The sequence below is a fragment of the Cydia strobilella genome, chromosome 2 (assembly GCF_947568885.1).
Source record: "Cydia strobilella chromosome 2, ilCydStro3.1, whole genome shotgun sequence".
NCBI lineage: Eukaryota > Metazoa > Arthropoda > Insecta > Lepidoptera > Tortricidae > Cydia > Cydia strobilella.
The window spans coordinates 1581002-1595205 of record NC_086042.1 but is presented as its reverse complement, the minus strand read 5'-3'; the positions used below and the strand labels follow the sequence as shown (position 1 = coordinate 1595205).

General features: G+C 38.2%; 1 protein-coding gene across 2 annotated transcripts in view; it reads left to right on the top strand.

Annotated features, from left to right (window-relative positions):
• Positions 1–14204, top strand: part of LOC134755352 (synaptic vesicle glycoprotein 2B-like) — a 32230-nt gene that overhangs the window by 15460 nt on the left and 2566 nt on the right. For both annotated transcript variants that reach the window (XM_063691882.1, XM_063691883.1), the window contains 6 exons: positions 8395–8557; positions 9338–9516; positions 10379–10563; positions 11593–11744; positions 12583–12798; positions 13758–13943. In XM_063691882.1, the coding sequence (XP_063547952.1) occupies positions 8395–8557; positions 9338–9516; positions 10379–10563; positions 11593–11744; positions 12583–12798; positions 13758–13943 (1081 nt within the window). The remainder of the gene's footprint in view (positions 1–8394; positions 8558–9337; positions 9517–10378; positions 10564–11592; positions 11745–12582; positions 12799–13757; positions 13944–14204) is intronic.

Below are 14204 nucleotides of genomic sequence, written 5' to 3'. Positions count from 1 at the left end.
TGGCCTTCACTAAATTAAAAAGCTACTAAGCGGGGACGCTTGTTTTAAAGGATAAAAGACGGCTTTCCGAGCTAGTGAGGGGAAAAAATGTTTAAGGCCGTTCCATCGGTTTGCCGCTGTCACTGTCACATTTCGCAAGAAAGAACCGGAAAGATCATGCGCGCCAAATGTCAATTTTGATTGAATTTTGCCGATTTTTATTTATTTTAAAAACGTTACCTTACAATATCGAAATTCGAAAGCTATGAAATTACTATTTAAGTTAAGATTGTTTTTTCTTCTTTTTTTGTTTATAGAATCACATAATAAATAACCGAGTAAAGTTTGATTAAAAGTCCGAGTAGAGGTTACTTTAGGAATTAATTGTATCGAGCGAAGTGTCATAATTCGTGTATCGGAAGCTATGTTATTAAAGATAATATAGTTAAGAACTACATATATTTTTCCACGTCTACGAATATCAACGCCTCTTAGAAAAAACATGATCGTATAAGGAGATTTTTCGCCTTCTGGCTCAGGGAACCGCCTTAAATTCTTGTCTAATAGGGTTCTATAAAATCCCGCAAGAGGAACATTATGAGAATTCCTCCAACTACCACTATTGCCCAGGCAGGGTTAGGCAGAAACTAAGTAATATTTTACAATATTTATAACTAGGTTCACAGTTTGAACTAAAGTTACGAAAATACAGAAATTAGCTGCGTGCGCGTGCGTCAGAGTGGACTCGTCGAATTATTTGTCCTCGAAACGTCGGAGGTAAATTTAAAACTTATTTTACGCGATTTTTATTTCATTTATTTACATACTTACATACTACATATACAGTGGTACTACGTAAACGAAATTAATAACTAGCTTAAATCTAAAATAGGCCCTTGAGGCATTGTACCAAGGATGCTGGCGGCATTTCCCCGCTGTATCGCAATGCTGATACGTTGTGCGAGAAAGCCGCCAGCTCTTCGGTCACCAGTTACGTCAACCAGACGCTTCGCGATTTCTGCAAACAACTTATGCGCGCTGGGACCCCATGGACCTAGAGTTTCAACTCCAAATGGAACGAAATGATACTCTCTACCGAGGCTCTTATATTTATTACGTTTTAAAATTTCGGCGCTTTCCGCCGCTCCGCCCGCTTTTACATTAGTCCGTTGGAGGTGGGACGCGATTAAGTCCCGTCGTTATGAATAGTAATTATAAGAACTACCTACATGTGTTTCTCTTATGTCTAAATCTTTCTTATCTTTGTCACGTCAGTCCCATGAGTGTGACGTTGACAATATTATTATGTACATGTGTAAGGAAACACCGGAAAGTTTGCAAGCCAGCGTGTATGAGTGACGTTCAAATCCTCCGGCAAACGGCAACGATGTGTAAGTAAACGTAAAAGTCGTAGATACGTGACGTCAGCTACCTATAAGTACCTACCTAGTCTTGCTTTAAAACCAAAAACAAGGCAGGACTTAATTTTGCCATCTTCTCCCCGTGACTTCGTCTGCGTGGAATGATGATGATGATGGTTGATAAAACTATCCTATATCCTTCCCCGGGCCACAGGGCGGACACACTATACATCAAAAATCATAGCGGAAGCCGCTCGACCCCAATTTCAAAGGAATACCGCAAATCGATGTACAGGTTAGCCGTTTGGCACACACATACTAGAGGCCAAAACAAAATTTTTGACCCGCAGTTCCTAAAAAAATTTCGCTGCGGGGGGGGGGGGGGGGTGGTAAAACATTTTTTTTTTGTTGAAAATAATATCATTAGCAATTTTTTTTTTAAATTTCAATTTTACAAAGTGACACACAGTGAACTGTACTGCAGATGCCCTTTAACTGGCGCCTTTTCATCGGTTGGTATAGTTTGTTTTGTTTTTGACACAAAATATCAAGATTGTATCCTTCAGATACGATTTTTCATACAAAAAAAAATAATGTTTTACCACTCCCCCCGCAGCGAAATTTTTTTAGGAACTGCGGGTCAAAAAATTTGTTTTGGCCTCTAGTATGTGTGTGCCAAACGGCTAACCTGTACATCGATTTGCGGTATTTTTATACGAACGGGTTAGACTATCACTCGCGTTTCCATGTGTGAACGGCACGTCCGTACACGCGTCATGCGTCATAGTGTGAGTAAGTTGCTTAAAAATTGTACTGAGAGCACGCCAGTAGTCCGCCAGATTTCTGTCGCGGGGCGAGGTAATTCGAGTCGGGGCGGGGGCTATTATTTGTTCTGTGCCCGGGCCTCGAACTATTTCCATATAGTCATACTTGTTATGAACAAAATGCTGCACTTCATGATAAAAGCAAGCCGCTTTGCACAGTGATAGTAGGGACCAAACTGAGCGATTTGACCCGCAGCAGCGGCAGTTTCACCCCTTAGGAACAGAGATGGCGCCACTTCTTTAAAAAATATTTCAAAAAATTCTACAAGCTAAACCAATGAACCGATTTAAATGTTTAATATCTCAAATGAAAGCGCATTATATACATTACGTTTAAAAAAATACTCAAAAAATATATACTCAATACTTTTGATAAAAACGGGAATTTTAAGTTTGTTTTTTTACTCGATTGATAGTTTTTACTTGATTTCTCAAAAAAATTGTATGGAATATGAATAGTTTTATGCATGTATATATTACTGAATAAATAAAAAGTATTATAAAAAAAACCCGACACCGATATCTCTCATACTTCTCGAAATATGAAAGTTTGAATGTGAGTGTAAATTTCTTCAAGATATATTCCAAATAATTCTACAAGCTAAACTATTCGACCGATTTTAATGTTCAATATCGAAAATAAAAACTCATTATATATACTACTAATATAAAAATATTCAAAAAACATATACTGAATACTTTTGGCAAAAAACGGCATCTTAAGTTTTTTTTCTTACTCAATTAATAGTTTTTACTTGATTTCATAAAAAAAAATTATGGAACATGAATAGTTTAATAAATATATATATAGTACTGAGTATATAAAAGTATTACAAAAAAACCCGACACCGATACCTTTCATTCTTCACGAAATATTTAAGTTCAATTATGCACGTTCTTACAAATAAATTCTTTAAAAGAAATCTTCAACCGCAGTAAGTGCACTGATTTTAATATGAAATGTGTCATATGAAAAGAAATCACCCAATTTATTTTAATAAATAAAATAATAATAAATAAAACTAAATAAAGTTTTTTCCTGGTGCTGAATTACAAAAAAATATAACAAATCTAAAATTAGAAATTATTTTTATTTAAAGTGACTACATTTGTAAACAAAAAACTTAAATGTCCTCTTCGGGTTCACCGGTAGATGTAGAACTGAAAATAAAGTCGTTTTGAGAAGTACTCGTACCATTTCAATACTACAAAATCACCGATCATACATGAACTGGTTGCTGTAGATTACTGTTGGATAATTTTTGTGCCTGTAGATTTACTGTTGAATTATTTTTGGCCTAGTTGATTACCATTAAACCTATAATTTTGTGCCAGACCTATAATCAGTGGTCAGCATGCAAAATAACTCTGGATTGAAAATTACATTCACTTACTTTGGATTTGTACAGGCACCTTTGCATGATTTACACTGGGCTGTGCATGGTAAGCTGACGCGACGACACTCACAACGCATAGCTTCCCAGCCAGATTTGCAGCCACAATGGTCCAAGAGGCTTAATTGCGACCAAATCGCTGTAACTGCCGACCATTCCGGAGTCCAACTCTCTTTTTCCTCAGTCCATCCCCAAGAAGATGGACATGGTATGGAAACTTCTGGTTTCATAGCGTTTCCCCATATATGGCCCGCTTGGTAAGCCGCTCGAAGTGCATGTTTATAGAGAGCAGCTGATGTAGGTGGCAGGCTTGTCACAAGCTTGTTTTTTGAAGCAAACAAATATTTGTGAACTTCATTTACGTTTATGTGTTCCGTTTGGCCAAACAATAATATAGACATAACATAGATTTCTAGGGTTACTTTATACTAAAATTAAAATATGTAGTTACACACCTGACAACTGACAAAATCAAAAACTTAAAAGTTGACATACTCCTATTTTCCCGTCTTTTTATAGTGGCCAGAGAAAGGCAGCTTGATCTGAACAAATTCTTCCAGCACGAAAACCAAATTTGTCCACCTTCGTTGTCAGTCAATGGAGGGCGTCGTTCAGGGAACAAATCTGATTTGGCCGAGAAATTAGAACCTGCCAACCCTGCCACCTACATCAGCTGCTCTTTATAAACATGCACTTCGAGCAGCTTACCAAGAGGGCCATATATGGGGAAACGCTGTGAAACCAGAAGTTTCCATACCATGTACATCTTTTTGGGGATGGACTGAGGAAAAAGAGAGTTGGACTCCGGAATGGTCGGCAGTTACAGCGATTTGGTCTCAATTAAGCCTCTTGGACCATTGTGGCTGCAAATCTGGCTGCGAAACTATGCATTGTGGGTGTCGTCGCGTCAGCTGGCCATGCACAGCCCAGAGTAAATCATGCAAATGTGGCTGTACAAATCAAAAGTAAGTTAATGTAATTTTCAATCCAGGGTTATTTTGCATGCTGACCACTAATTATAGGTCTGGCACAAAATTGTAGGTTTAATGGTTATCAACTAGGCACAAAAATAATTCAACAGTAATCGACAGCAACCAGTTCATGTATGATCAGTAATTTTGTAGTATTGGAATGGTATGAGTACTTAACAAAACGACTTTTCTTTTTCAGTTTTACATCTACCGGTGAACCATATAATTTGACATCACCTAATAATAATTAGTTGCCCGTTTATTTTTGTATTTAATACACTGACAATTATCTGATTCAATTCGGCTTATATGTATAGAAACTACTAAATTGACCTACTTTTATATTATACACATAGATTTAAGATTACATTCTAAGTATGCATGTAATATTGCTATGCCCCCACGGGGTCCATGTGGAACTACCAAGAATTTGTAATACCTATAAAACCATGGTTGCAATAAATAAATATGAAATATGAACTATGAACCCGAAGAGGACATTTAAGTTTTTTGTTTACAAATGTAGTCACTTTAAATAAAAATAATTCCTAATTTTAGATTTGTTATATTTTTTTGTAATTCACCACCAGGAAAAAACTTTATTCAGTTTTTATTTATAAATTTTAATTTATTAAAATAAATTGGGTGATATCTTTTCATATGACACATGTCATATTAAAATCAGTGCACTTACTGCGATTGAAGATTTCTTTTAAAGGATTTATTTGTAAGAACGTGCATAATTGAACTTAAATATTTCGTGAAGAATGAAAGGTATCGGTGTCGGGTTTTTTTGTAATACTTTTATATACTCAGTACTATATATATATTTATTAAACTATTCATGTTCCATAATATTTTTGTTAAGAAATCAAGTAAAAACTATCAATCGAGTAAGAAAAAAAACTTAAGATGCCGTTTTTTGCCAAAAGGGTTCAGTATATGCTTTATGAGTATTTTTCTATAAGTAATGTATATAATGAGCTTTTATTTGAGATATTAAATATTGAAATCGGTCAAATAGTTAAGTTTGTAAAATTTTTTGAAATATATTTTGAAGAAATTTATACTCACATTAAAACTTTTATATTTCGTGAAGTATGAGAGGTATCGGTGTCGGTCTTTTTTTATAATACTTGTTATTTATTCAGTAATATATACATGCATTAAGTTATTCATGTTCCATACATTTTTTTTGAGAAACCAAGTAAAAACTATCAATCGAGTAAAAAAAAAAACTTAAGATGCCGTTTTTTATCGAAAATAATCAGTATATATTTTTTGAGTATTTTTTTAAAAGTAATGTATATAATGAGCTTTCATTTGAGATATTAAACATTTAAATCGGTTCATTGGTTTAGCTTGTAGAATTTTTTGAATTTTTTTTTAAAGAAGTGGCGCCATCTCTGTTCCTAAGGGGTGAAACTTGCGCTGCTGCGGGTCAAATCACTCAGTTTGGTCCCTACTAGCACTGTGCAAAGCGGCTTGCTTTTATCATGAAGTGCAGCATCCGGGCAAAAAATGGCCATAACAAGTATGACTAATACCGAATTTCGTTTAAATCGGTTCAGTCGTTTAAGCGTGAAGGGGTAACAGACAGACAGACTGACAGAGTTAATTTCGCATTTAAGTATAATATGTTATATTTATAATGGATTTATAGTACGGATAACTTGCCTGGCATATACAATATGAGTATACTAGTATATAGGTTGTTTCATAAGTATTGACGCGAGTTATATTTTACCTACTGTTAAAATCTTCATATAAAAATCAGCACTAGCTTTGGTGAATCAATCTTTATGGTACATTATGATACAAGTGTGCTAAGTTTATACCCGTTTCATACGACGTTTTTCAACACACTTGCGAGAAAAAAAAGAAACTTTCATATTAATCAAATTTTAATAGTTAAAACAGTTAGTATTGTGTGTTTCATTTGTCATACTCGTACTGCGCAGGCGCGAGGAGCGCGCCCGTGCCCGCCAGTCCGACCAATTAAAGAGGGCTCCCTTTCCATGCATATTATTAGCAATCAGTTAGCTTCTTAACTCAGTCGGATAATATAATGAAAAAGCACGAGTGGAATAATACACTGAAAGAGCACGCGTGTTTAATATCTAGGATTCAGAGCCAAAAATCGGTAGAATAAAAACGTTTTGAGCAAGTGTGTTGAAAAAGTATAGAAAAGGACTAGGTATTACAAGCAGATAAATGCACACCCAGGAAGCATAATATGCATGTTTTTTGATAGATCTATATGTACGTAAATAAGCTTTAGCTGACTGTTGCAAGTTATATTAACATGTGTTATTTTCAATTAAAAATAACAAAGGAACATTCCAAAAAAAACCGGCCAAGTGCCAGTCGGACTCGCGCACCGAGGGTTCCGTCCTTTTTAGTATTTGTTGTTATAGCGGCAACAGAAATACATCATCTGTGAAAATTTCAACTGTCTAGCTATCATGGTTCATGAGATACAGCCTGGTGACAGACAGACGGACAGCGGAGTCTTAGTAATAGGGTTCCGTTTTTACCCTTTGGGTACGGAACCCTAAAAAGGGGTAACTATCTACTTATTCAAATTATGACTGCTTAGTGAATATTAATTGTTTGTTACCAATATCATAGAACTTTATCTTAATTAAATAATTATCTAGCCGTAAAGTAGGTAAACAAAGTAGCGTGTACACACGACACGACACGACAACAATATGGCCGGTAATTCGCAAAGTTACATGAAGTAAATGACGCTGAAATTATTGCGGGAAAGTTTGTTTTCTGATTACTATTGCTCAAGAGTCAAGAACATATACTAATGTAATTACCGCCAACAAACTGTTTCACAGTTTGGCGAACATTAGATTAAGGTACTTATAATGTTATAATTTTTGTTAAATTTTCAATAAAAAAAAAAAAGTAAATTTATACGTCACCCATTGTCATTAAAAATAATTTCCGGTTCTCATTCTGATGAATATATTGTTTTCCAGGGTCATTAAAAGTACCTAGTTGATTATAGTTGGTAATTTATTTAGACATCACTTTTTTCCCTACATAATTTACAGTTGGTCTTTTTTCTGAGTTATTTCAGTGGATTTGGAATCAATCACTTTTTCTTACGAAAATCGACACGAGTTAAGAAAACGACGTATACTTGAAAACCGTTACCGTTAAGAAAATCTTGTTAGTTGTTATGGTCTGCAATCCTAAAACATATATATACCTAGGTACCTACCTACTAAAATAATTTTGTGTTAAGCAGAAACGTCTCCCGTTTGGAGCTGCTGTTAAGCTTAGAAATAAATTAAAAGTGGAAATATTCACTGTCCCAAGCGAGGCTAGAACTTTCGCCACTGGATCACTATTAGCCCATCGCTCTGCCAACTGAGCCACCGAGTACAGGAGCGTAAGCGTAGACGAAGTGGGCCCTCGCCCACGGCCTCGCACTTAAGTGGGCCTCGCGAAAGCCAACCCTTTTTATTACAATTGAAAGAAAAGGGCCTCGCAAATGCGACTTCGCCCACAGCTAAATTAGTTCCCACTACGCCACACCGAAACCTCACCCGAGGACAGCGAATATTTAGCTCGGCTTAGAAAGGCACCCTATGAACTTCTACCGTAAGAGCGTAAGAGTGTTATACTTCTTAAATTATGTTAAAACGGGTCACTCAAGTATTATTAAGTCGAATAGCTCGACATGTTTCTATCCAATTTACGAGGATCGTCTTCACGGAGCAACGACACGTCTTCCCTGAGTCGTCTTCGTTAGTGACCCGTTTTTAAATAATTTAATATATTTGAGCCTCACGGGAGTTTTATAGTTAAAGTGTTATACTTCTTAAATATATACCTGTTGTTCCAGGAATGATCTCATCGGCAATGATCTGGGGGTTCTTGTCGGACACACTGGGCCGGCGCCGCATCATGGTGTGGGGCTTCTTCTGCGCGGGGCTGGTCGAGGTGGCCGCCAGCATGAGCCAGAACTTCCCCGTGCTGCTGGTCACGAGGTTCGCCAGCGGGTTCCTGTAAGTTACTGTTTTGTCGGACACACTAGGCCGGTGCCGCATCATGGTGTGGGGCTTCTTTTGCGCAGGGCTGATCGAGGTTGCCGCCAGCATGAGCCTGAACTTCCCCGTGCTGCTGGTCACGAGGTTCGCCAGCGGGTTCCTGTAAGTTACTGTTTTGTCGGAAACAATGGGCCGGCGCCTCATCATGGTGTGGGGGCTTCTTCTGCGTGGGGCTGATCGAGGTTGCCGCCAGCATGAGCCAGAACTTCCCCGTGCTACTGGTCACGAGGTTCGCCAGCTGGTTCCTGTAAGTTACTGTTTTGTCAAACACACTGGGCCGGCGCCGCATCATGGTGTGGGGCTTCTTCTGCGCGGGGCTGATCGAGGTTGCCGCCAGCATGAGCCAGAACTTCCCCGTGCTGCTGGTCACGAGGTTCGCCAGCGGGTTCCTGTAAGTTACTGTTTTGTCAAACACACTGCATGGGCCGGCGCCGCATCATGGTGTGGGGCTTCTTCTGCGCGGGGCTGATCGAGGTTGCCGCCAACATGAGCCAGAACTTCCCCGTGCTGCTGGTCACGAGGTTCGCCAGCGGGTTCCTGTAAGTTACTGTTTTGTCAAACACACTGAGCAGGACTTAATTTCCATTGATTTTTAAATTTCAGAATCGACGCTAAAGTTTACTGTTGCATATTATGTACGAGTATGAGTCATTATGATACTCGAAATAAATGAATTTTAATTGAATTAGATATCTATATTCTCAAAATCTGTTAAATTTTCTTTTCTTGGCTTCCCAGCTTTAACGGCCCGTTCGCAGTCCTGATCTCATACTTGGCGGAGATGCACCGCACGGAGCTGCGCGCGCGCGTCATCCTGCTCACCAGCCTTTTCTACACATTCGCTAACACCACCCTACCCCTACTAGCCTGGGGGGTGCTCACACATGACTGGACTTTCAATATCACTGAGAAATTCGGTAAGAACCACTAGCCTTTTCTACACGTTCGCTAACACCACACTACCCTTTCTCGCCTGGGGAGTGCTTACACATGACTGGGGACTTGGGGATGGGGAGTGCTTACAAATTCAGGGCTCGATTCTACTCGCTAAACTGAGCTACTTTTATTATGGGACCGACCCCAAAAATGCAAAACAAATTTTGGCTTTTCCATAGAAAACGTCGACATGATCAGCCAAAATGTATGAAAAAGTCAAATTTTTTTCGCGATTTCGGGGTTGGTCCCGTAATAAAAGTAGCTCAGTTTAGGGAGTAGAATCGAGCCCTAAAGTTAAAGCCGGGGTCAGGGACACTCTGTATTTACAATTTGCGTTTTAATTTTTAGTTTAAATCCGTTTAATCCGTAAAATTTACTATGACAATAACACTCTATACCAAAGATAGATATAACTCCGTAATAGATGGATACAGTCTAAGGAAAAAACGTGCCTCGAAAATCACGAAAATTTGATTCTCGATCAGAGGGCGCCACTAGTTTTGGCCTACTCTCGTATAGAGGGCGTTGACGGTTTCGTTTCTTATTTATAATTTTAACGCATATCAGTGAATGAACATGGGTCAAAATCATATAAAAATAATTAATGCAAATAAAAAATCATTTATCCATATACAAATACATGTTAAAATATTTTTATAAATATTCATTTTTAGTTTTAAAGTATGTCGATAGATGGCAGTGAATTTACAGCTGTTACAAAATTTACTATGACAGTATCGCTCTATCTTATTATATCCTCTTTGCTCTACACTAATATCTATTATCTTTGGTTTGAGCGAATAAAATAGCTCAAATAATTAACCCATAAATTTCTGTCCTCAGTAATCCACTCCTGGAACCTGTTCCTTCTGGCGACAGCTCTAATGCCGCTCCTCACGGGTCTGGTCTTCCTCTTTCTGCCGGAGAGCCCCAAGTTCCTAATGTCGCGTGGCCGGAATGAGGAGGCCATGGAGGTGTTTAGGAAGATATACAGGCTCAATACGGGAAATCCGAAGGAGGATTATCCGGTAATTTTTGTTGTTCCGGTATCCACGATGAGAATAATTTATAGACAAATAATTTATAGATTTCTATTTTAATTTCAATTTCTAGTTTAATTTAGTACTTATATAAGTCATATTTATTTATTATATTTATTCAAACAAAACTTATACAGTCTCACAGTATTCCTTTGTTTTTTTTTTTAATTACAAAAAGGCAATTATTTGACCGCAATCTCACCTGATGGTAAGTGCCGATGCAGTCTAGGATGGATCATGCTTACCTAAACGATGTCTATTCACCCTCGATTTAAAAAGATCCAAGTTATAGTGGACTGGGAATAGATTTGCAGGAAGTGTTTTCATACTCTTTTTTAGGAAACTGTATTAGGTTTATAAGTCTATTACCCTATATTGTAACAATAACTTATTAATATAAGAGAGTATTTGTTTCTAAATAAAGAAAATAAAAAATAACAAACTCCAATTGAAAAATAAACAATAAGTATATTGGTTTGGCAAAACTAAGCATTGTCTTACAAAAGACACTACACTGCATTTTTCATGTTTTTCCATCCTATACTGGACATCCATCCATTCTATTCTATTCTACATACGGGTTGGATAGACGGCCACGATTTTGACGAATCTCTGGGATCAGAGGGCCTATACATACCGTTCTATTGCTTCTCTGTCGCACTTGTAAATTCGTACGTAAGTGTGACAGGGAGGCAAGTGAGGCAACACGTCGAACGTGGTTCGCGGTACCCTCTGTTTTTATCGTTTTTGTCACGGAACTCAAAGATCAATGCATCCTACTTACTGTTGCTTGCTGCAGGAGAAAGTGCCTCTAGTTTTGTAGATATTTGCAATTTTCACAATTGAAGTAAACCTAAATCAGTAAACTGGAGATAAATATAGTAGTGTGACTACTTAAAATCACAAATCAAAATATTTAGTAAAATAATTTGATTTGTTCCCAAAGTTGTGTCTAAATCAGTAAATCACCTTAGTCATTACTATTTTCATAAGTATTTCTTCATCTCATATTTGCAGATCAAATGTCTAGTCGAAGAAAAAACAGAGAAACAGGCAAGTGGTGTGGCAGCACTCAGGGGTGGCTGGGCACAGTTGGCCCCCCTCTTTGGGATGCCCCACGTCAAGTGGCTAGCTCTCATCTGTGCCATTCACGTTTGCAACATGTTTGGGTAAGATCCAAAAGTTTTTGATACATTATTAGCTATTTTGTGGGTCTGAGTTTGACCACTATTTCCATTTCTACATGACGTCGTGGCAAAATCGGTAATCGTATAAATAACTGCCAAATATGAGTACAGTTCTCAGCACATTGTCATTTGACCTGAACTTAATCTTGCGTCAAATGATTTACATACTCTTAATAACATGTTTAAGTAGGTACCTACATAATTAATAGATCCATAGAAATCTTCCATAACTCAGGAAATTCAGGAAAAAATATTAGTCAAAAACATACAAACAAATGCCCTTACTTTAATAGGGTACTTGACACATAACTAAATCTAGTTAAGTAGATAGAAAATGAGCAATTTATCACAATAAATTGGAAACTTAAAAAATATATGGGAATAATAAAAAAATACAAGACCTCAACTACAACTTTCTACAACCACCTAACTTTCAATAAGGAAAAAATAACGGTACCATTCGAATATTGTATGGGAACAACATACATAAACGCAACATTTCACCGACAAAATCGCAATTTCCTTGTTTTCTATACATCGGAACGGCTTCTAAGCATAGTGACACAGTGACGTCACGACGTGTTGCCATTTGTGTTAGAGCGTTTGCTCAGTAGTGCCAATGCCAGACTTTGACCATCATTTGTGACTTTTGTATTGATTTAAGACAATGGGTCCCATACAGACATTTGATCCTCAAAACAAACCTGATCGACTGATATCATTAAAAAAATTATCAACTACCCTATTCGAAACCTAACCTGAAGCTATATTCTGCGATTTCACTACTAGGTTATGAACCCGTTAAACTATTTATTGACAGGTCCAATACGCTTCGCCTCTGGTACCCCCAGCTCGCAGCCATGATCAACTCCGATTCATCAGAAAGCCTCTGCTCGGCCATAGCTCCTTCTAACGTCACTGTCGTTGAGGAAGTCTGCCAGCCCATAGAGACTGACATGATGACGTATATGCACAGTGTTGTAGTGGGCGCTGGCTCTGCACTAACCTATGGGATTGGAGGAATGCTGGTTAATCGGTAAGGATCTTGTATAAAGCGAAAAAGGGTGAATTTTCCTATTGAGCAATCACAGATAAATAATACGAAATGGCCCGAGAGGAAAGTCTAGAATTCTAATTTGATATCTAAGTATTCTCGTTATAAATATTATTTACTTACCCAATTCCTGACATGTAAAATTATAATGCTTTTACCAATAAATGTTCTGATTCTGATTCTGTACCCTCTTAGGAGGAGAATTCCAGGATAAAAGTATCCTGTCCTTTTCTAGGTTATAAACTATCTGTGTGCTAGATTCATTGAGTTGTATCTATTCAGTCTCTTAGGAGGAGAATTCCAGGATAAAAGTATCCTGTCCTTTTCTAGGTTATAAACTATCTGTGTGCCAGTTTCATTGATTTGAATCTATTAAGTGATTTTTGCGTGATGGAGGAAAAAACATATAAACTATCACATTTTATTTTATTATCAAAACAAGATGTTTTATAACTCTTAGCGCCACTTGCACCATCCCACTAACCCGGGGTTAAACGGTTAAACCTTTAACCGTGTCAAATTGTACTGGTAACCATGGTAACTCCAGGTTTAACCTGTTAAGCCCCGGGTTTGTGATTGGTGCAAGTGGCCCTTACCTTACTTAGTCGTTCTTCAATCTTTTCTCTCCTTCCTTGCGTTGTCCTGGCACTTTGCCACGGCTCATGGGAGCCTGGGGTCCGCTTGGCAACTAATTCCAAGAATTGCCGTAGGTACTAGTTTTTACGAAAGCGACTGACATTTGACTATCTGACCTTCCAACCCAGAGGGAAAACTAAGCCTTATTGTGGGATTAGTCCGGTTTCCTAACGATGTTTTCCTGCACCGAAAAGCGACTGGTAAATATCAAACGATATTTTGTACATAAGTTCCGAAAGACTCATTGGTACGAGCCGGGGTTTGAACCTCTTCAGTATGATGCATATTAAATTTGTGAATTCCAGGTGCGGTAAGAAGCAAGTGTCCGCGGCGTGTAGCATCATCGGCGCTGTGATTGTCATCCTGATGCCGTTCCTCGGCAACAGCGCTGATGCTGTAGTGGCTCTGATGACCACAGCACTGGCGCTTACGTCGCTCAGCGGGGCTGCGCTGTCCAGCATCACTGTGGACTTGTTCCCTACTTCTCTCAGGTAACATTGCAATACATCATCATCATCATCCTGTCCTGGCCGGTTTCGGCCTCGGCGACTGGGTTTTTTTCTGGCTGGCTGGATCGTGGCCTATTTTTGCACTAAATGTACTACCACACTCACCGCAGGTCAGCACCAATACATACTCTTTACAATGTCCCGCTAACCCGGGGTTAACCGGTTAAACCGTTAACCCAGTGTCAATACGTACTGGTAACCATGGTAACTCCAGGTTTAACCGGTTAACCCCGGGTTAGTTGA